At 39.5% G+C, this 22,241-nt stretch overlaps 3 protein-coding genes across 4 annotated transcripts; 2 read left to right on the forward strand and 1 right to left on the reverse strand.

Annotated features, from left to right (window-relative positions):
• The first annotated feature begins 1,463 nt into the window (after nt 1–1,463).
• On the forward strand, nt 1,464–6,929 carry abracl (ABRA C-terminal like). The gene is made up of 3 exons (XM_071468018.1): nt 1,464–1,598; nt 2,682–2,747; nt 3,870–6,929. Exons 2-3 carry the CDS (start codon nt 2,687–2,689, stop codon nt 4,052–4,054), a joined length of 246 nt encoding a protein of 81 aa, XP_071324119.1. The 5' UTR covers nt 1,464–1,598; nt 2,682–2,686; the 3' UTR covers nt 4,055–6,929.
• A 1,646-nt stretch (nt 6,930–8,575) lies between these two features.
• Nucleotides 8,576–17,680, forward strand: heca (hdc homolog, cell cycle regulator). The gene is made up of 5 exons (XM_071468014.1): nt 8,576–9,043; nt 11,979–13,044; nt 13,732–13,898; nt 15,392–15,546; nt 17,157–17,680. Exons 1-5 carry the CDS (start codon nt 8,890–8,892, stop codon nt 17,319–17,321), a joined length of 1,707 nt encoding a protein of 568 aa, XP_071324115.1. The 5' UTR covers nt 8,576–8,889; the 3' UTR covers nt 17,322–17,680.
• On the reverse strand, nt 17,598–21,557 carry mtif3 (mitochondrial translational initiation factor 3). 2 transcript variants are annotated; one of them, XM_071468016.1, is made up of 4 exons: nt 21,450–21,557; nt 20,126–20,584; nt 19,355–19,506; nt 17,598–18,827 (listed from the first exon to the last, which is right to left on the reverse strand). In XM_071468016.1, the coding sequence occupies exons 1-4, from the start codon at nt 21,460–21,462 to the stop codon at nt 18,576–18,578; spliced, it is 876 nt and encodes a 291-aa protein (XP_071324117.1). In that variant the 5' UTR covers nt 21,463–21,557; the 3' UTR covers nt 17,598–18,575. The 2 variants fall into 2 exon arrangements, with proteins under 2 accessions (XP_071324117.1, XP_071324118.1); XM_071468017.1 differs by having other exon boundaries at nt 18,488–18,827; nt 21,319–21,455.
• Between the last annotated feature and the right edge of the window lie 684 nt (nt 21,558–22,241).

Consider the following 22,241-nt stretch of genomic DNA (forward strand, 5'->3'; position numbering starts at 1 on the left):
TACAAAGTAAACAATCCATTTGACTTCTTTAGAAAGACAATATTGTGACAATGAGCCAACAGTCCATTTTGCAAGAAATACATTTTAATAAATATTTGCACTTAACAAACACATATACAACTAAGAAGTCTATTCTAACAATAGAATCTTCTGGCATGTATTCATTAAAACAAAGAGCTTTTATTCTGAAGCATAACCCTGTTAACATCCGGTCTAACCTCTCGCCATTTGTGGTCAGCTTGATGTCTCGTGACGTCACTGGGCTCCGGTCAGCGCGAGCTTGCTTGGCCTGCAGGGACCCGGATGAGTGATTTCAAAATAAAAGCTGAGTCCATGACTATGAGGTGATAGATGTATTGACAATTTAATGCATATAAAAAAATAATACATTTTTAAAAAATTAATTAATTTTATTTTTGTGTTATTGTGTTTATATTCAGACCATGGCCAGTTTACCCTGCTGGGGGGGCCATATTAACCGCTCCTAGTTCAGATTTTCTTTGTTTGAATACTACTACCACAGATTTTTGTGTTGTAATTTGATTAAATCTGCATATCTAGGAATATGCAGCACATAGGCCCAGCATTGAAACAATGGTGGCCATTAAACACACTAACACAAAAACCCTCTTCAGGACAGGGCCTTGAGATCAGCAGGGCATATCTTAGGTCCTCAACAAGTCAGCTTATCTTTCCTGTTTACATATAACCTTTCACTTGATTTTCTACAAATGTACTGTAGACAGGAATGTAAATCTATCTACTCATGTAAATCTGACCTTGAATCATCTAATGCTGCCTACTCTTTTTTTTTTTTGCCAAATAAATGATAAAATACACTGCTGTAACTCTGTCAGCCCTCACCTGGTGGTAAAAATGACATCTGTCCTTGGACATAATCCTAAAATGCCAGTTTTATGAATCTATTTTATTTTTAAATAAATTAAAAGATAAATGCATGTTGTAACACAGTAAAAAAAGTGCTGAAAAAAATAACAATTTTGATTTGCTCAGTATGTACACCTATGTAATCACTTGCAGAGTTCTTGTGTGTTCGCTGTGCCTTTAGGTAGGCTACAGTTGTGCAGATATTGAGCACATTAAATTATTATTATAACGGCCTGATCAAAAGCCATTTTAGTTTTGAACTGAACGGAACAACTGTTTGTCATGACTAGAAAAGGTAAACCTTTATGCAGGGCATCTCTTACCGCTTCCTCGCCATATATGGGGTCGTGCCTATGAAAGCATCGCAATGTGTCACAATGAATCTTACGCGGCTTTTATGGTGCTTTCACGTGTTATGGGAAATTTTTTGTACACGTCAAAAAACCCATGACAGTGAAACAGAAAAGCCTACAGTTTGACACCTTATAGCTACCAATAAATAATAACAAATGAATCATGTATACTTTTCAAGAACGTCAACTTCAACATACCATCTTGCTGGATTTACGTTTCAGTATTTGTTCTAAAGTAAGTGTTGCGAAACTTTCCGAGCTGACACTGAACGCAGCAGCGTTGTCCGCCGGTGGTGCCGATTCATCAGAAAGTCGTCCATCACCTCTCTACAAACAAGAGGGATTAGAAGAACCAAGGTAAATATGTACACACAAATGTTTTATAAGCCTCCTCTCTGTTGACTTCGATTGATTTTTATTTATTTTTTTTCACCTCTACACATTTAGCGATCTGAGCAACTCCTCGGTCCTCCCTCGGCAGATCATTTGGCTAGAAGCTAACGTTACCGGCGAGCTCATGTCTGCTGCTCAGTGGAAAAAAATCTTCTGTGGTGCCTGAAGTCGTGTCAAACGCCACTGAACTGTGGACTATGAATCCGCACAAGCGAATTAATACCCCTCCCTAAAAGTGACTGGATTGCAACAAGCGTTTGTGCCCTGTGGTGGCTAGCTCTGAGGGCTAACTCTCTATTTCCGCATTGATACTCCACCCTATTCATGTGGTAGCTCGTTACGTTCATCTGAATGCTGCACAGTCAGTTGTCCTATTAAACCTGGTGTCTGTGTTAGTGTTTTTGTCTATATGTTATGGATAGAAATGAAAATTGCAATTGTATTGCTTCCCCAGTCGTATTTCCCCGTTTCCTTTTAAGGAGAAAATCTTAGTCCTAGACTGCGTTTAATAATCTGTCAAAATTGGAATTTGGGTTGCTGATAATCCAATTCAGTCATCAAATGTTAAATTAAATTAACATTTCCGAATTACTATCCCCTTTCGGAATATTCGGCATACACTAGATCACCAAGCAGCACTTCATTTGAGTTAAATGAATAGTCCTCAAATTTCTTTATACTAGCAAGGTTTGCGCAAAGTGTCCATGATGTCAATTAGGAGGATTGGAAATTCAATTGAAACAAGTCCTCCTCGCTGGATTAAATTTATGCCGATTTGAGGGATGGACCCTAGTGAATAAGATGCTGCATTTACGAAGGCATTCACTATTTCATGGAGGCAACGCAGCATTTAAATAAGGCACAATCCTGAATAGAGTTTGACTTGGTGGGTGCTCCCTCTTCATGAGTGGTATTTACCATGGAAATTGCTCCTATCCCATAAACTATATGAATCCTTTCAAGAAGTCATAGGATTTAATCCAAGATAAGGCTATTTTCTTTACAATATTTGCAAAAATGTTCATTTAATTTTGTTTCCCCCTCTAGCAACAATGAATGTCTCTCATGAAGTAAATCTGCTGGTGGAGGAGATTCAGCGACTCGGCAGTAAAAGTGAGTCCATGCTGTGATTCTGCATTGGAGACATATTTCATTTTCTGTATTCTTCTGGAGTCTTTCTGTATTCTTGGAGTTCTTAAGCATAACTGGGCTGTCTTGATGCATTTTAATAAACATGCAGTCATGTGATGTTGATCAGTAGTTCTATCTAACTGCTCCTAATGCTGGATACAAAAATACACTTGAGGACCAGGTCACACCTATGTGAACTTATATGGATATTGAGTCTCTCAAGTTGAGGGCTCAATTGTTCCACAGTAGATACGTCAATTTTATCTACTCACCACAGCAGCTGTAGTGCATCCTCTCAGATATACATCTACATATTGTATGCTTGTGCTTATTATTAGTCATGTAACTTTGTGCTAGTGCAAGAGTGCATCTCTGCTCAGTTTCTCAGTAGAGCCTCTTATCTTTCATGCTAATTCCGTGTCCATGTCATATTGGGAATTGCCAACAGCTATCTCCCACTTGGTGGGAATAACAGTGTGCCAACAAATCAGTGGCAAAATTGCTGCAAAGCCGCTTAGTGCTGAAACCCCTGGTCAATTAATTGAGTATTAAAACAATCAACGATTTTGGCACTTGATTGTTTTATTTTTCAGACTAAAATGCTCATATGTCCTGGTTCCAGCTTTTTGCAGCTTTTTTCTTCTTTATATTGTTATAAACTCATTATCATTGTTTTGTGCAGTTGGTAATATAAAATCAGCAATCTAAAGATTTATTACGAGCATTTGCATAATTTCTGCATCTTTTTATTTTTATTTTAAACAAGTTATCAATTTGTCATAAAACTAATGCACAGATTAGCTTGTAATGAATCATTTGTTGGTTGTAGCCATAAAGCCATCATCAGTTTAAATAAAACCTAATACTGACACTGACATAGTCAATTCGGCCAATTAAAAGGCAGCGTACACTGTTAATAAACTGTATGTATTTGATTTCTCTTGTTAACAAACTGCTATTGTTCTTTGGCGTGACCACAACACTAGAAAGGAGTGAATAATGCCAAGTAATTTATCTTAATGATAATGATAAGGATTATTGTTTAAAGATTGTAGGATTGTTAGGAAATTAACTTTAATAGTTGTTGCTAACTTATGTTTTCAGATGCTGACGGTCAAACCAGCGTGAAGTTTGGAGTGCTGTTCAACGACGACCGTTGTGCCAACATCTTCGAAGCGCTGGTGGGCACTCTGAAGGCTGCCAAGAAGAAGAAGATTATTGACTTCCAGGGCGAGTTGCTTCTGCAGGGTGTCCATGACAACGTTGATATCATCCTTCTCCAAGAATGAGAGAGATATTTGGACCAGGCGGCCTTCTAGCCGCTGTGGGTCTCACTGAGTCCTTCCAAATACTGAGCTTCTGTAGTGTACCGGCTTGTCACCAAGCTTCTGTTTTCAGTCATCTTCCTCCATGTTTTAAGTCTCAGTATTTGAACTCAAACACAATGGCCAAACTGATTAGACCTCACAGTATATTAACGTACCCAGCTCGTATGTCTGTGTACGATTTCATTAGAGTTCACTGTACCAAATTTGAGAATATTTTGGGGTTTCCATTGGCTGACCTACAGCCACATTCAGAATAGTGTCAGATGACAAGGAAAAGTGGTGTTTCTGTCTTTCTCAGGCGCTGCCTTTTTATCAACCACGGGTCTGAAATGCCACTTTTAAGACTATAATCACACAAATCAGGAATGCAATAGTTTCTTTAACATGTTCATTTGGGTATTTTTTTTGGGAAAAGTACAATAGATGGTAATTCTCACAACCATATGCCTCTCGATGGTATCAGTGTCATGATAAAGGACACGCAGGACAAGATACGTGTTAGATTTAGCAACTTAAACAGACTTCTTCTTTAAAGGTTTAATTGGAGCACTCTGATCTTTCCAATTTGTAAGATATACTTGTTTTTAAAGCTGCACTAGCAAATTCTCCCTTTATCAGCCTCAAGTGGCACTGGGAGTTAGAGTAAGACCTCATTGCCTGAAAAAACATGTATTGTAATGAGTGTGTTTTTTCACATATTAATCTAGTGCCACTTTAAAACAGTGTATAGTGTGTGTCCACCAACAGTGTCACCAAATGGCTGTTCCATTCATTGTTTACATGAGCCATTTATACATTTATACTACCTCTTGTGGACTTTTTAAAAAGACATTATTAGACCAGTGCTTTTGGAAATATAACAACAGTTCCTTCTTAGAAACTACAAAGACAAATGCAAGTGCATTTTAGGTATGACTTTTGCACCTTTTTGTACTCACTGCAATGTCCGAGAGTAGTTTTTATTCCATCTTTTTATATGTGGTCAATAATGAATTTTCTCTGCTAAACAAACTCCAGAATTTGCCTTTCATAAGAAATAGTTGATGAGAAAATGGCGAATGTATTTCTTGTGCAGTTTTTTTTTGATGTGTCATTACAGGGTGATTGGTGCCAAATGAAAAAGATGAATTTGTAATGATTCTCAGGACCAAACACAACCAAAATATGTTAAATAATTGTCCTATGGCTTAAATTAGGTGTCTTACATGCGACACAAAATGTGGACTTATAGTTTTATTAGGTTTTTTTTATTTTATTTTAGGACTTTTTGATTTGTACTGTAGGTCCAATGAAACTTGCATATCAGGTGTGACTACTGTGCTCTGTGTCTGATATCTCAAAAACTCAACACTTGCAAAGTCAGAAGAAAAAAAATCTGAAAACCAATAATCATTGCTTTGTATGGAGGCCCAAATAAAATAAATAAAATATGACATTATGAAATAATCATGAATTAATACAGACAATATATGTAACAAGAAATTGTGAACTAATCAAATGTATTTTTTAAACTCAAATCAGAAACATGAAATGCAATTTTATCCTGCTTATTTTCACTATAACATTCCATGTAGTTTTCTAAAGATTTGATTCCAGTAGTTCTTATTCTTTGAAAATATCCTTTTTTGTAAAGTCTGCTTTTATTTCAAAATGCCATTTTTCCAAGTAATTTAATTTCATAATGCTGTTTTTCATTTAATAAACTAATTGCCTGGTCACTCATGACAAAATAGATAAAAAAATAAAAATAAACTGCAGAAATAAAACATGAAAATAACCTTTTTATTGTGAAAAGTATTTCATATTCTCTTTGACAATTTTACAGGTTATATTTAATATTTCATCTATATTTACTGCTGTAATTTTTTCAATAATAAATGTATTATATCTATTTAATTTTGACCATTTGGGTTTCCATAACTTATGACATACAATAGGATCAAGGACCAACAATCAAACTGTTTTTTACTTGAATGTAACATCTACTTGCCAGCTGTTGTTCTAAGCTGCATAATATCAAACTTTTTTTTATTTCATTTCACATAACATATTGGGCCTTGTTCATGTTACTTACCCTAACCCACACATCAGAAAGTTATTTGCTTTTTATAGTGATAAGAGGCAAGTTATCAACTGTGTGAAGCGACACCTGGCCTGCAGGTTTTATGTGGCCCATTTCACATTCACTGCTGTTGTTTCAACCTAGCCAAATCTTTTAGGTTCAGGTGTTGGCTGTTTGATGAAGTTTGATGTGATTTATTTTATCTAAATGGTATAAGAGACCATTCACTTGGTTGTTCTCTTAACCAGTGGTTGTTGCATAGACGGACCAAAAATGATGGTGAAATCAAGAGAATGAGCTTTATTTTCTTCTAATTATGAATGAAACTGAACTGTAGCCTGGAAAAGAAAAGATGAGTCACATGAAATACAATCATCATGAGTAAACTAATGAGCTAAGTAGAAGTCGGTAAAAGTTGTGAATGGAGAAAAGCAGGAGAGAGAGGAAGAAACATGCTGCTTGCATCACTGCCATTTTGGATTTTAAGATTATCCTGTTTTTGTCGCGCTCACTGTGTCTCCCTGGTGTGAGTTTCAGATGGCTTTCGAAAAGTGCCAATGACAAGTCAGCATTTAGCAAGAGGAGAAGGTTATGATCAGAGCAGTGCCAATACCTCGAGCCATTTCTGTGAACTAATGGGATGCCTGCATGACGTGTTCAAATGCGTCATTACTGTCTTTTGCATTGGCAATAACACATTCCTTAAGAACAGAGGTGTCTGTTACCATGGAATACACTCTGAAGAATAAAATCTTTAATAATAATTTAATAAAATCTGCTTTGCTGCCTGCTTTTTCTCCTGTATCCTGATCTCAAAATAAGCTTTGACTCACATTCTATTAATAGGTTTACTATATTTACAAAAGCAGATGTGTGATACTGAGACAATACATGCAAAATGATTCGTAGTGCACATTGAAAAGTGACAATCTTGGGAAAAAGAAAAAGCTTATATTATGCTACTTTCATCAAAATAGCTTGTACTCAACAGTACTGGAATCACAGTTTGTGTAATTGGTTTTCACTGATTTTTAAGGGACACTATGGTGTGTTTTGTTTGTCTGATATATTAACACAGGTGTTTCGTGTTGTAAGCCAAATTAGAGAGTGGCCACTATTGTTTCATAAATGGTTTTTAGTCATGTTTTAACAGGTATCAACAGTACCTGATAAGCACTAAACCTTTAAATTGTCAGATTTATGAATGGAATTTGGAACCCCAACCTCCCCATCAAAGATTGTTTTATTTTTGACTTGTAAAACGTTTAATTTGTTCTGCTGTTAAGATATTTGAGACAATTTAAATACGATTGATGGTATAGGTAGTTTCCAATGCATTTACTATTTGTTAAAAAGCTCCAGGTACTGCACAGAGATTTGAATTGATTTGCCTATTCTATTTCACTAAATTGCACGTGTAAGCTACAAGCTTTCCCCACGTAAAATCCATCAAGTTGATTCACTGCATGTAGGAGACAGGATGAGAAATACAGCCTTAAAATATCAACCCCCAGGCTGATAAAATATCTGCTGTCATAAGTGCTAAATAAGACAGTGATACCTCCCCCACAGGTATGTGGCTCTTATCAACTTGCTGTAGTCTCCAGTCTGCTAGCTGAATCTGATGTTGCGTTGAGGTACTGTGGGAATATCTGACACAGCAGATTTCAATAACCTGAAATCATTTAACATGCCATGCCACAACTTAGTGTCACCATGCTTATTTTCTGATCTATTTTTAGCAGGTCTAGCCGGTAGTTGTTTCTTGCTAGGAAAGATTAAAAGTTGTGATTAAAATAGGATATGTACATAGTGATTGTTAAATTAATTCCCTACATTTATCTATGACAACATTGTATTTACTGTGATTACTTGCAAACTTATTATTATTGCAAACTGAAGAGGGCACAGCTGAAACATCTGTGCATTTTCCCCCCTGTGCTCATATTTGATCATTTAAACTAAGTAAAGGAAATATTATTGGTTTTGGTGTACAAACTTTTTTGTGCTTTGGACATTATCTTGTAACATACAAACAAACTCTTGCTTCACCTAACTGTACTTGTTGTTATCACACTCATTATTTATTATATTTTGATTCATGACTTTGATTTATTGAGTAAATGTCAAGAAGATGTGAAAAGTAAATCTCAAAATTTCTTAGACACCAAGGTGAAATCTGCAAATTCCTTGTTTTATTTCACCAATACCCAAAACTAAAAGATGTGTATCTTATAATCATATTAACAAATCCTCACATTCAAGAAACTGAACCTTTCTTGAATAAATGGAAAAGATTATCAAAGCTACTTTTCTTTTTTCTATTAGAAGCATTTGAAGTAATAAAATCCGAGCTTTCCCACGGATCTTAAACGCAGCATACGTCTTTGACAGCCCATGGCAGGGGGCGGGGTCCTGTGACGTCAGAGGGTGGAAGAAAACAGTACAGCAGGAATCAAAACAAGAGACGGACACGCCTTCGCCCTTAAAGGTTATAGCAGCTTGTTCGTTATACCTGCCGCGGTCAGAGCTGCACAGAAACCCGCCGGCCGTCCACGGGGAGACTCACAGCAACGAAACAAAGAGAAAACACTGCAACAAAAAAACAAAAAAACAAAAAAACAAAAACACGCCAGAGCCCGCTGCAGAAATGGAGTCCACAGAAATGTCAGACAGCGTTGACAGCAGCCGCTGATAGAGGTCGAAAGCAACACAGGCAGCCGAATCGTGTAAAATGCCCAACCAGAAGAACAACAAGGGAAAGAAGAGCAAACGCACCAACAGTAGCGGAGATGAGCAGGAAAATGGAGCCTGTGCGGCCGCTACAGGAGGCGCGGCCGCGGCGGCGGCGGCGGCGGCGGCTGCGCCCAGAAACGAGCGCTCCAGTGGTAAGAGAGGAAACGGACAAAGATGCAGTGAAGTTTGGTGATGCTGCCTTCCTGCCAGGGGAAACTGTCTTGTCTGTGCGACTGTGACATACATGCACTGCGACGTTGCTAGTGTCTCTACCCCTCTCTGCTCTTAGTTCCTACCTGGTGAGAACGGCGCACCAAACTTCGATCAAAAATGTTGACATTTTAATGGTTCCTCGATTATCGACAAACACAGGCTGCGTTGGTCGATCACGACTTCAGGCCTTGTATTTCATGAGAGGTTTTGTTTTCGGGTTTTGGTGTTTTGTGAACCAGCGAGTAGTTAGTGCTCAGCTGCACTGAAATCTCGGTTTGTGCAATCGCACAGTGTATTGTTTTGATATAAGACGAATGTGGGAACAGCAGGCAAACAAGTTGAAATATTATTTAAAGAGGCCTTGCTTGTTGTGTCGGATGTAAGCCGAATTGTACAGTAGCTGCTTTTGCTTCGTGAATCATCTTCGGCCACGTTTTAACAGTTTTAAACAGCTCCTGAAAGCAGTGAATCCTAAAAGTGTAAAATATGTGAATGGAGTTTGGCGCCTCAAGCTCCTCCTGGGGGGAAAAAAAAAGGATCATCGCCTATTAAAATAATACTCCTTGTTGACTGATGTAGTATCGGGGAGTCTAAATGACTCAGTGCGGCACTTCTTAGTCTTTCAGTGATCGATGGCTGTGGCGTTGGGTGTGCAGGCCTCAGCTGTCTTCTCCTGACGCGCACCTTGTCCACAGTTTTTGGTCGTGGCCTTCCTCCTCCTCAAGGGTAATACTGACACCTCGCCGCTTGTCTGCGCACTCAAGTTCAACTTCACTCGACACAGACCCACAGCACTTGGAGAAAGTCACCCTGCTTGCCCCCCCCTTACTAATATTACACTTATGGTTTAAAACAGACACCCTTTGCATTACAGGCCAAGTAAATATACTTATTCTATTTATTACATTGTAATAAGACCTGTAACTGTCATGTAAACCTGCTATAACAAGGCCTGAGTTAAAAAAAAAAAAGAAAAAAGCACAAATCAGTGCACTTCTCTTATTTTACTGTTAAATTCAATAGAGACAATTTACATACTGTAAGTTAGGTATCCCCCTATTACACAGCCTGGTGCTTAAATTTGTTAATCAATTTGTTATTTGATTAAGAGAAAACTAATAGACAACTAATTGATCAGTAGTTTGCCATTTATCACACACTTGATGGTTGCTCGCTTATCAATTTCCTGAGTTTCCTTGTCTAATAGCTTTTTTTTTTTAGCTTTTTATCCATTGTATAGTGATTTAGATAGATAGAAAAAAAAAAAGCGCTGATAGTGTACCGGAAAAGAAAGGAGGAAGCTATCCTCCCCACATACGCCCACAGTGTATTATCATGAGCTGCTCCTTGTGTAGACTGTGTGCCCACATTTGCTTGATACACATCCAGACTTGACAATTGGCAGGGCTTGAATAGATCTGTTCAGGCTTGGATGGCCCAGTTGAAATTTATAAATTGATGCCAACGAGGCAGAAAAGGACACTGGCATCAGTCTTTTAACATTTCCATCTCGTGTTGTCCTGTCGCCTGTTTGCAATGAGGATGATCTTGCTCATGTAACTTATGATGGAGATTTTAATGGTAGTGTTTCCAAATCAGTGCTATTTAGAAATGTCCCCAGAAATGTCTGTGAATTTGTTTGCGCTGAAGATATTACTCCATTAATCAATTAGTCTCCACAAAATGACAGAAAAAAAAAACATTTAGGGCTGCAACTAACTACTATTTTGAGTACTGATGAATCTGCCAGTTATTTTCTTGATTAACAGATTTATTGTTTGGTCTGCAAAGTGTTAAAGTGACACTAAGCCCAAACTGACACGTTCATAATGACTGTGTTATCCAATTAATAGTCCGAAATCCCAATGTTTGGCATTTTAGCTTGAAAAATTACTTGCAATCTTGAATCCATTAATAAAATTGTCAGTGATTAATTCTGTGTTTTAGCTCCAAGTTTCTTATCAGGCAAAAATAACCAACATTTGCTGGTTCCAGCTCGTTAGATATGAGGATACTTTGCTTTTCTCAGTTTTTTATATCAGTGTAAAGTGTTTATCTTTGGGTTTTTGGATGTTTCTCAAACAAAACAAGTACTTTGAAGCCCTAATGTTGCACTACGGTTTTACTTATTAAAGGATTTATTAATTAATGCATCACTTGTGCATGCAACTGTACATGTGTGAAGGGAATAAACACAATAAAATCATCCTCTCTGATTGACTCATCCACATTTATTATCAGATATCTGACCTTTGACCTTATAACATTTGAGATGTATGATATCAAATCAAGCCTGCTTGTTCAGACTTTAAAAATACTTTAACAAATGATACTCATAAAAACTAAATTCTGTTGTTTTGTATTGGACATTAATGTTGTTCTGAATCTGAATATGATCAATTGCAATTTTGATAATTTTTAAAGTCATTTGTCTTACAAAAAAAACAATTATTTGCAAGTTTCTGTGTCACAAATGTACTTTTGATACTTTGATAATATCTTAAGAAATTTGAATGTATCACTTAAATGTGATAATTTGCTGCATTTCTTTGCATTTTCTTATTTTATAGTAAAACAATTATCATTGACTCTAGGAAATTGTGAGGGACATGTTTCCACTCTTCTGATGTTTATGACCAAACTATTTATTGATTAAATGAGAAAATAATAGGCATAGTAATCAATAATGACAGTAACTGTTAGTTGCTTGCAGCACAACATTGGATATCTGTAGTTTTTTGTCTGTTACGCTGAGAAAACAAACAAACCGAAGGTGCTACTTAGGTTTTTTTCCACTATTTTCTGTCCTTTTATAGCCCAAAGTTTTCGATTTTGATTAATCTCTACCCCTCCCTTCTGTCGTTGTTCATTCAGAGGTCCAGTGCGCAACCCCTCTGGGCTGCAGCCTCAACCAGGCCATCGACCTGGAGAAGGACGACTACCAGCGGGTGCTCTGCAACAACGAGCTCTGTCCGTATGGCAACTGGATGCATCTGCAGTGTTTCTATGAGTGGGAGAGCTCCATCCTCGTCCAGTTCAACTGCATCGGTCGCGCGCGGTCCTGGAACGAGAAGCAGTGCCGGCAGAACATGTGGACCAAGAAGGGCTACGACCTGGCCTTCAGGTTCTGCTCCTGCCGCTGCGGCCAGGGTCATCTGAAGAAAGACACTGACTGGTATCAGGTGAAACGCATGCAGGATGAGCGCAAGAAGAAGCCTTCTGAGAGGAGCGCGGGCAGGACTGGGGCCAGTGGAGGGGCTGTAGGGTCTGGGGACGGGCTTTTTGAGGAGCCTAAGAAAAGTAAGGCACCTGGAGGAGTAGGCGGAGGAGGTAAACTATCCCACAGAGCCTCTAGTCAGGAGTTACCTCGTAGACAATCAGTGGACCGACAGAACTCTACAGAGAGAGGCGCAGCTGCAGGAGGAGGAGGGGGACATGCTGCAGGAGGACCCTTTCCTCTGGGGCCATCTCTGAAATCTCCATGCGACTCCCCGGGACAATCTCCTCCTACGGGCTTCTCCTTCTCCCCCACTGGTGCTCTCGGATCAGGAGGCGGAGGAGCAGGCCTGCGGGGTTCCCGTCAGCTGGGAGAGTTCCTCAAATCGGCCGTGCACATGGACCCACAGAGGAAGCACCTCCTGGTCGGGGGAGCCTTCAGCAGGGGCGGCGGCTGCTCGTTGGGAGCCTCAGGTGGCGGAGCTGCTGGTCCTCACCTCGACCCCGGGTCTGTTCTCCCCCTGCCTCTTTCCATCGCCCTCCCGCTCCACCACCGCCTCACCTCCGGCAGTATGGGTGACGGCACCCACCCTCACCCGGTGCAGTTCCTGAGGAGGCTGGACCTCTCGGAGCTCCTCACCCACATCCCCCGACATAAACTCAACACCTACCACGTCCGCATGGAGGACGATGCCCAGGCAGGCCAGGGGGAGGAGCTGCGCAGGTAGAGCTTCTGGGACATTTGTCTTCTCATGCCTGGTTAACAAATGTGATCTGATATGAAATTGATTGCTACAATCTTTTTAATAGTTTTAATGTGGCTCATCAGTCTAGAGTTATTATAAAACTAGATTTGTCACATTAACTGTCAAATATCTGATAAAAATACTTCCTCTGACCAACATAAATTTGAATATTAAGATATTTTATATATATATATAATCTTTTTGTAATTGTAGGAAATTGTAGGAAAACAACCACGTAAATTTATTTGTACAACACAGCGGTTCAGACTGCATTACATAAGACATAAAAAGCTGAAAAAGGACACATGTAGAAGGGATTCAAAAGGAGTAAATCTAAGCAAAAAGCAGTGCACAGAAAAGTTCTTCAAACTTCAAGCTGGAGCAGAGGGAGTTCATTGCAGACACGTGGTGTATAAAAACTGAATTCTGCTTCTCTGTGTTTAGTTTTGGGGTCACAGAGGACGGTAACTGTATCTGTCCCACCTGGACTGTTCATAAGCAGCAGATCAGACGTGTATTTTATACCTGAACCACTCAGCACTTAAAAAACCAAGAGTAGACTTTCAAAATCAGTTCCTTGACACAAAGAAAATATTTTTTTAAAACTTTCATTTATGCTTGGCAATTCCAACACCTCTGTTTCGTCTGTCCATGTTGTCCTGCAGGTTTATTCTGTCAGCCCTCAGCGCGAGCCAGAGAAACATGGTCAACTGTGCGCTGTGCCACCGGGCGCTGCCTGTGTTTGAACAGTTTCCTTTGGTGGACGGGACTCTGTTCCTCAGCCCCTCGCGCCACGACGAGATTGAGTACGACGTCCCCTGTCACCTTCAAGGTCAGACCTGCTTTCAGGACCATGGCATGAGACCAGAGATTAGCTACACAAATATCACAATGTCACAAAGATGAAAAAAAACAGATCCATGTAATTGAAACTATTATATTATACTATTAGAAATGCTTATGAAGGACCAATATACACGTTTGCATTTGAATAATTATATTACACATATTTTTTTCTTTGAAGAGGCCCTGGCCCACAGGTTGGGAGCCAATGCAGCAAGATCTAGTGTAATAATAATAATAATAATAATAATAATAATAATAATAAACTTTATTTCTATCTCACTTTTCAAAGCAATGTACAAAGTACTTTACATATCTGAACCAGGGTTAAAACTAATATAAACATTAAAACTGTATTAAATAAATAATACATACATAAAATGGAATAAAATATCCAACAATAATATAGGACGAAACAATAAAAACAATAATAATAAGAGGGTTATAAGGTGGCCCTACAAGTTAGAAACACAACTGTTTACAGAAACATCAACTTGCAGCAGTTGATTGCACTCAAGCTGCTGAAGCCGACTCCAAGCATCACGTATGTGGTTGTGTTTTCTCACTTTGCAGCCTTTTTTTTCCCTCAATGCTGGACCTGCGTTGTCAAATAGGTGAAGATGTTTTCTTCGTTTGCTTTTGTTTTGTCTATCAACGCGTGTTTTGCGTTGCAAAGTTGCAGACTGCAGAAGAATCTCAGTGTTCAGACAACTGTGCAGAGCAGCAAAAACACTGTTGTCCAGCACTGCAGCAGTTTATCGGGAGCAAACAAATAAACCATTAACATGTTATTTTTGCTCAGTCAAATATTCACTTTCATGAGGCTTCTTTGATGTGCTGGTCCACAAGCTTTGATATGTATGCGCCTCGATATGCATCAGTATGAAAGGTTGATTTAATGAGTTGTGTCAGGCTGAATATCAATGTTGGCCGAGGAAAAGTGGTTGAATTTTGCCATGCAGTGTAAAAGTGAGGTTTGATGTGGCAGCTGAAAGGAATTGAAGATGTAAATGCATTGGTAGTTTTACTGAGCAAGCTTGCAAGGACTTAAAACACATTGGATGACCATACTCATGACTCTGTTGTGACCAGTTTTAATTGAATGCTTTCAAGTTTACATTTGGGAAGCATAGGTAGATAAAATGACTTGCAACTATTTCCCCTGTGTGGTATTTTTGGCAGACAGAGTCATTCACAGAGGTGGGAAGGTTTCATTTAGCTCTTTTCTTGACTGATATTTAGGAACTGAAATCACATCAGTTGAGAAACGTGGCATCAAGGAAGTCAGTCTGCGCCTCTCTCTGCAGTTTTGTTTCCTCCAGAAACTGTCGTTTTATTTTGTATTGTAAAGTGAAATAAAACACAATCAGGATTTTATTATCTCAATGATGTTCCTGCCTCATAAACAGACTGTTCTGTCCTGAAGACAGAGTGACTCACTTGTAAATGTGATAAGTGATTGCGTTTCTTTGTTTCTAACAGGCAGGTTAATGCACCTGTACGCCATCTGCGTGGACTGTTTAGAAGGCGTCCACAAGATCGTCTGCATCAAATGCAAGTCACGCTGGGACGGGAGCTGGCACCAACTGGGCACCATGTACACCTACGACATCCTGGCTGCTTCACCCTGTTGCCAGGTAGAAACATTGATCAGAAAATCGTGTTATTATTAGCAGTAGGTTTTTAGACTGTTATTCCTCCTGCCAGAGGTCGGTGAATACGCAACTGTTAGCTTACACAATCTCTGTATCAACTTTAGGAGGTGATGACTTGTCAATGTTGAGGTTACAGCTTGTTACACTGCCCCCACCTGGTCTACAAACCCACCAGCTTCAAAGCAATGGGAGATTCAAGAGCTGCAGGTCCTACAAGGCTTTGACAGCACGCCAGTAGCTGCCAACGCTCTTGTTCTTGAAGGTTGAATTAGTTTTACCGGTGCTTAGATTTTACTGTCCAATGCAGCAGATGCCAATTTCTATTTTTTCCCTTAAGTTTTGATTTATTGCTTCTTTTTGGTGGAGCCATTACATTTCAAGTTCTGTAAATCTACAGTTACAGGGGCTACAGTGCTGTTTTCTGTCGTGATTTACACTGATAATATGGTAGTTTTCCTATTAATAAATCTTGCTTTGTGTGACGAATCAGTCCCAGCTCAAAGGCCTTCTTACTAGCTTTTTGTGGCGTCAGCTGCATCTCACAGTCTGAATCAGAAAATAGAAATGCTTAAGTGATCCGAGGAGATCATAACCTCCTGTCTTGGACTGTCTTCTGCACTGAGTGTGTTTTATGGCTGCAACTAATGATTGTTTTTGTTATTAATGGTTTTGTCTATAAAATTGCAGAAGATAGTGGAAAATGCCCGTTATGATTTCCTAGAGCCAGAGGTGATGTTTCCAAATTGTTTGTTTAATCTGACCCTAAGTCCAGAACCCAAGGATATTTGGTATATGACAATGAAAAACAGAAAATCCTCACATCTGAGAGGCTGGAATTAGCAAAGGTTTGTTAATTTTCTTTGAAGAATGACTGAAAATAGTGTATGTACGACTAAATATCGAATAATCGGTTGGGCTCTGATGTGGATGTCCTCCTTGATCATTATCCTAGTCAGTGACATGGACCCCATCTGTGTCGATCTGGTGTCCACAGACAGCCAGTTTGGAAAAGTGTGCAGAACTTAAAGTAAAAATACCAACACCGCAGTGTAGAAAAAGTTACAAGTCAAAGTCATGCATTGCATGCATGCAGGCAAGTACAAAAGTTTAAGCATCAAAAAAACCTATTATGCAGAATAATGTATGTTATATTATATGATTGTAACTACTGATGCATTAATGTGTCACTTGAATGTTGCAGCTGGTGAAGACGGGGCTAATTTTGATTTTAAAATCTTATATTATTCATATGTTAACCTATAACAATAGATCATAACTTATTTGTTAATTATATTTTGTATAATTAATCTAATTAAAGTTATCAACTAAATGCATTGGAGTAAAAGGTGCATTTGTCTTCGTATTGTAGTGGATAAAGGAGCAGAAAGTACAAGTACCTCGAGATTGTACTGAAGCACAAATGTACTTCGATACTCTCTACCACTGCAGACAGCTGATGTTCCCTGTCACTTGTTGATTGTCATTTCTCCACTGCATGAAGACTGTGGGATGAAACAGAAAGCTAAGTGGAGTGCAGGGCAACCTCCTGTTAACTCACCTGTGTCCCGCCCCCCCTCCCTGTGTCCCCTCAGGCTCGTCTCAACTGTAAGCACTGCGGGAAGCCGGTGGTGGACGTCCGAGTCGGGATGCAGTATTTTTCAGAATACAGCAACGTCCAGCAGTGCCCTCACTGCGGCAACCTGGACTATCACTTTGTTAAACCCTTCTCCTCCTACAAAGTACTCGAGGCTTATTGACAAATGTTGTACATGCATGCTAGTAAAGCTGCTTCTGTTCTCATTGTTTTTTTCTAACACAATCTAGGAGAGATTTTATTTTTTTGGGCCTCAAGGTGGTTTTATGTCTCTCTTTTCCTTGGTTTCTTTTTTATGTATAGGAAAAGTATGATTCTAGTTTTAAAGAGTAAATAAATAAAAGTTCCAGGGAAGCATCTCTGCTGTTAGAGAAAGGCGTTGACAAAGTGTGGAACCGACACTTCAGTCAAGCAAACACATTTATCTGTGACAAGTGAATGTATCTGTACGCCAAATTTGCTTTTATTTTTATTTTTTACCAAAAACATGAATATGAATCTTGAATAAAGCAGAGGAAGATACGCACTGGTGTTGGCTTGATGTTTGCTCCAGTGACACTGGTAGTCACTGCCCGGTTCACTGTGTTTTCAACATTATTATGAAAATACAAAATAAAAACACCAAAATATCTGTTCACCCGGGGACTCACAGAAACCTAAAAAGACGATCTGAGTGACTTTATCCTGTGTGATGGCACATTTATATCCTGGTGGGAGATGTCTCTTCCTGGATGACAATGTCCCAGTCCACAAAGCATAAAGGGTTGATTCTTGGTTTGCCTAGTATGTAAATGATGTGAAGCAAACAGGATGTTGTGTTGATGTGTTGACCACAGCTCTCCAGCACCACCATCAAAATGCCAAATGAGGGAATACCATTTGGAAGAGAGTAGGAACGCTGTTCTGGAGGTTGGTGGCGGCCCAGCACCTCTTTACAAACAGTGGAGAGGTGACAAGAACTGAGGGACGGCGTCCTCACCCCCAAGCTACACGCGTTTTTAAGAGTGAAACCTGTGATTCATGAGCTGCATTTATCAAATAAATTTCCGTCTTTAGGGTTAATATGATCTGTGACGGTGAAGTCAAAGTTATGGTAACTAGCTGACTAGTTATTTAGCTGATGACTGGCTGTAATAGCCAGTTGATCAGTATTAGAACTGAATAGTGTTCAAACATTAGGCCCCATTCACTCATTTAAAAAACAAAACAAAGGTCAGCATATACGCTGACAATGGTGTAGCAGTGTAGCCTTCAGTGTAGACCAGACTAGGCTGGTCCCTTGTCTCTGGATGTGTCATTATACTTTGTTAAATACCTTCACACCACAGCAGGGGTAGAATCTGATTTACTCCAAACTTTCACATTTAAGCACAGACTTGTTTTTGCAAAAAAAAAAAAAGGTTTTATTTCCACCAGATCACTGCTGTGGAGACGCTTCTGCTGTGTCCGTGGTGCCAACAGGCGACGCGTCGCTCTGAGTGGTGTTCGAACCGGAGCCGTCAGGCTGCGACGCTTTGTTGTTGTTGCTCTTTCCCTTTTGTGAGAGTTCCTTTGCTGAAGGTGGACGTATGACACACATGGCTGCCCTCCCGTCATGTTTGACTTTTGGCGGGGAAACAAATCCCACCATTACCTCTATTTGCTGCACCATCTGCTCCAAAGTTGTGTCCTGAGGAAAAGAAGATTTTCCATGTGAGATACTGATATATGAAAGTAACACAAAAAAGACGATGACATTCCTGCTGTTATTTGCTTTGAAAGTATTTTTTGATAATGATCCTTTAAAGCTTTGATTTATGACCAAGATCGGAACATTTAAAAGATCTCAGGTTAACAGTAAATACAAGATTCACATTTCACTTTACCCAAAAATATTTTTTGTACGTAGGTACTTTAAATATTATATTCTATCAACATTGTTTATGAGGATCAGGAACTAATATGTAGTAAATCCTTGTATTCATGCAATTCACATACGCACTGAGTTGAATAACATCATTTGCGGTTTATAATACCACCTGGTGGCCTGGGGGTAAAAGCAACATGAAGAATGACGACCCGGTTTGTGTCGAGGTCGGGAAATTTTGTTAAACATCATTCCCATCTTTCTCTCCCCTCGTTTCCTGTCACATCCCTCAGTCTCCCTATCGTATAAAGGCAAAAAAAACCAAACAAAGACAGCGTGTTCTTCCTCACCAGATTGTCTGCGGGTTTGTTGTGTCCCGATCGCAGAGTAATCCTGACATGGTGCTTCTTCTCCAGCCAGCTCTCCACTTGTTTCAGCTTAGTAGTGAGGTCATGTGACGCGATGCCACATGAAAAGGTGAGTTCTTTCACCTGCACAGCAGCTGTGAAGAAAACACAGATGTGTTTCACAGACAAGAGACAGACGTGCACAACATTTAACCTCCCTCCCTCCTAGATTCTATTTAAAAATACATTAGTTCATAGCTCTAACAGCTTTGGGGGAGGAAACGGTTGTTGCCGTCTGCAGCTCCCACCAACATGGTGTTGTCATGCTGTTAATAAATGGAAATTTCCCTGGAACTAACCTTGGTTTAAATCACAATTAGTACATCCAAAAAAATGGGAACAGGAATTGGGAACCTTTTCTGATAATAGATTAACAGTTTGAGCTGTTTCTCAAGCAAAAATTCAAATACTTTCTGTTTGCATCTTCTAACATGACTTATATTACTTTGGGCTTTTTCTGTTGGACATAAAAAAAATGAAATAAAAAACCCACAATCATTTAAAGATGTCAACTTGGGCTGTTGGGAAAAATTTCTGACATTTCACAGACCGAGAGACTAATCAGTGAGTTTGAGAAAATAATCAGAAATTAAATAGTTATTAAGAATAATTTAGTTTCAGCACTACTTGTGCAACCAGACTGAGTAAACTAGGTTGTGATGAACATGTATTAAACTGAGGCTTAACACGGGTCCTCGCCAGAACACCACATACCTTGTTTTGCTTTCTGTTTTTCCCGCAGTTTCAGCTGCTCTTGGTGGATCTGTTTGCCAGTCATCAGCTGATAGACCGGAGGGTCTTTGTGTGCATTGAGCAGCACCAACTTCAAACCCTGCTCATTCATGATTCTGATCACATGTTCCCGGTGCTTGGTGCCCAGGTCCTCTCCCGTCTCACTCATCAACTGTACGTATCGCTGCGGGATCTTGTGGCCAACATTGCTGATTGTGGCATTAGCTCTGGGAACCGGCTTTTTCTTCTTTGGTGCAGACGTCTGTTCCGTGTTATCTACTGCTGTGGAGAATGGACACTGGCTCCAGGAGGCGGCAGTGATGTTCCATCTTTCACTGCAGTTGAGAAACCTTGATGCTGGTGTCTGGTGGCCGGGACGGACACCACACACAGCTCTCAGTGTATGGTTAAGCACCCACCTCATACAACCTGCAGACATGTCTTAAATAAAAAGAGTGGAGACAGTTAAGTTGCCAGATGTGATTATGTGAAGCAGCATAGTTAAACAAAATGTCATAATTTATCATTTATTTCCTATCTGACTGTACAGGTTAGACAAACCTGATATTACAAAAAAAAAAAAAAAAAACTATCTATACATCATTAGTTGCCTCTCATTTCAAACTAAAAAAACATAACCACTATACATCAACAGACAGTTTTACTTTTGGCCTATTTTGCTAGTTTCCTTAGTAACCCCATACCAGTCTCTATTCGAAAATTGTCCAATTAAAGATTTCCCAAGTTAGCAGTCAATGCCCACACCAGACGTGTCACATATAAAGATATTTCCATAAATCGTCAGGGTCTTCTCTTTAATTCGGGATACATCTCTCTTACTTGCCGTGTCATTCTAACTAATGTGTCTGCAGTTGATGCACTCGGTGCACAGACTATGGCAGTAACTGCAAGTTGGGTTCAAAAGGGTGCATTTAAGTGAAAGTTCAATTGTAACGCCATGCCGAACTGATGAGAAATCCTCGATGATTTACAAAATGTAATGCACTTTATAAATCATGTTTCAGTGGGGGTGGAATAAATATGTAAACATTTAACTGCAACATTTCAAAGGGGAGTCTGGAGTCCACAGAGAGAGACGTTTACAGTAATCTAGGCTGAGCAACGTTATGAAAATGATGCCAGTTGAATTAATGAAGCCTTAGTGGGATTCTCACTTTGCACAAGACGATCTAGACCAAATCTAGACGCACTAACAAACCAAGATCCCGGGACACAAACACCGACGCAGGCGCAGATGGTCAGGTTGGAGCTAATCACGCCAAATTGAAATGTTTTTTTTACTCACTGTTGGTCAACATCGTTTTCTCATTCTCTCAGCTGCAGGGTGACTGCTGTGTCTCCTTCCGCCATGTGGCTTCTTCTTGGTTCAACTTGAATCTGAGCAGATGCGAGAAAAACCACGTGCTGCCCTCTTGAGGACAGAGGTGGACACATCGTGAATTAAAGGGTCAGTTCACCCAAAACACAAAAAGCCTTGTTCTCATCTTTTGAGAGTTTTCAGGTGTTTGTCTGTGACATTTCTGTCTCCATCCTAATGCAATATAGGTGATTCTAAGTGGTGGCTTAACCAGCTACAAACAAATAATATTTTGTTTTGTTTAAATGAGCTGTTACTGTCACTGCTGGAGAAAGTCCTTTCTAAAATGAGTGTAGCCCACGAGACAAGCGCAGAGTGAACCATGTAAAAATCACTCTCGCAGGGAATGGAAAATTTGACTGGGAAATATACACACTAATGCTAAAAATACTTCGACAGCTAGACCTTATCAGCTGACGGCACCAGAACTTAAGAGGCTCTTTGTTTGGAGAGGTGGAAATTTACCAGCATCAGCTCTCTGGGAAAGACTGGAGACGCTGTAAGGCTGAGTGAATAAAACTGATGCTCCTTTGGCTCTTTCCCACATTTCATTACAACCATTTGACCGAAGCTGCATTTGGGAACATGAGTTTATCATTAGATATCTGGAAGAGACTATGATGGGAAAATGCATCATGGGACGTGATATCGACACATTTCCAAAATAGTGATATTGTGATAATAAACAAATGCTAATAATCTTTGTAATGAGTAACGTCC

This window comes from Trachinotus anak, unplaced genomic scaffold, assembly GCF_046630095.1.
Source record: "Trachinotus anak isolate AG129_WGS33_773 ecotype Australia unplaced genomic scaffold, CSIRO_AGI_Tana_v1 ptg000031l, whole genome shotgun sequence".
NCBI classification, from domain to species: Eukaryota; Metazoa; Chordata; class Actinopteri; order Carangiformes; family Carangidae; genus Trachinotus; species Trachinotus anak.

What these genes read in the sequence shown, in the direction of transcription:
- abracl (XM_071468018.1), top strand. Translation starts at nt 2,687, where the DNA reads ATGAATGTCTCTCATGAAGTAAATCTGCTGGTGGAGGAGATTCAGCGA. An exon ending in TCAGCGACTCGGCAGTAAAA is followed by an intron (nt 2,748 to 3,869) that starts GTGAGTCCATGC and finishes TTATGTTTTCAG; the next exon opens with ATGCTGACGGTCAAACCAGC.
- heca (XM_071468014.1), top strand. Translation starts at nt 8,890, where the DNA reads ATGCCCAACCAGAAGAACAACAAGGGAAAGAAGAGCAAACGCACCAAC. An exon ending in CAGAAACGAGCGCTCCAGTG is followed by an intron (nt 9,044 to 11,978) that starts GTAAGAGAGGAA and finishes TTGTTCATTCAG; the next exon opens with AGGTCCAGTGCGCAACCCCT. An exon ending in CAGGGGGAGGAGCTGCGCAG is followed by an intron (nt 13,045 to 13,731) that starts GTAGAGCTTCTG and finishes GTTGTCCTGCAG; the next exon opens with GTTTATTCTGTCAGCCCTCA.
- mtif3 (XM_071468016.1), bottom strand. An exon ending in AAAACAGAAAGCAAAACAAG is followed by an intron (nt 19,507 to 20,125) that starts GTATGTGGTGTT and finishes TTTTCTTCACAG; the next exon opens with CTGCTGTGCAGGTGAAAGAA. An exon ending in ACAAACCCGCAGACAATCTG is followed by an intron (nt 18,828 to 19,354) that starts GTGAGGAAGAAC and finishes TCTTTTCCTCAG; the next exon opens with GACACAACTTTGGAGCAGAT.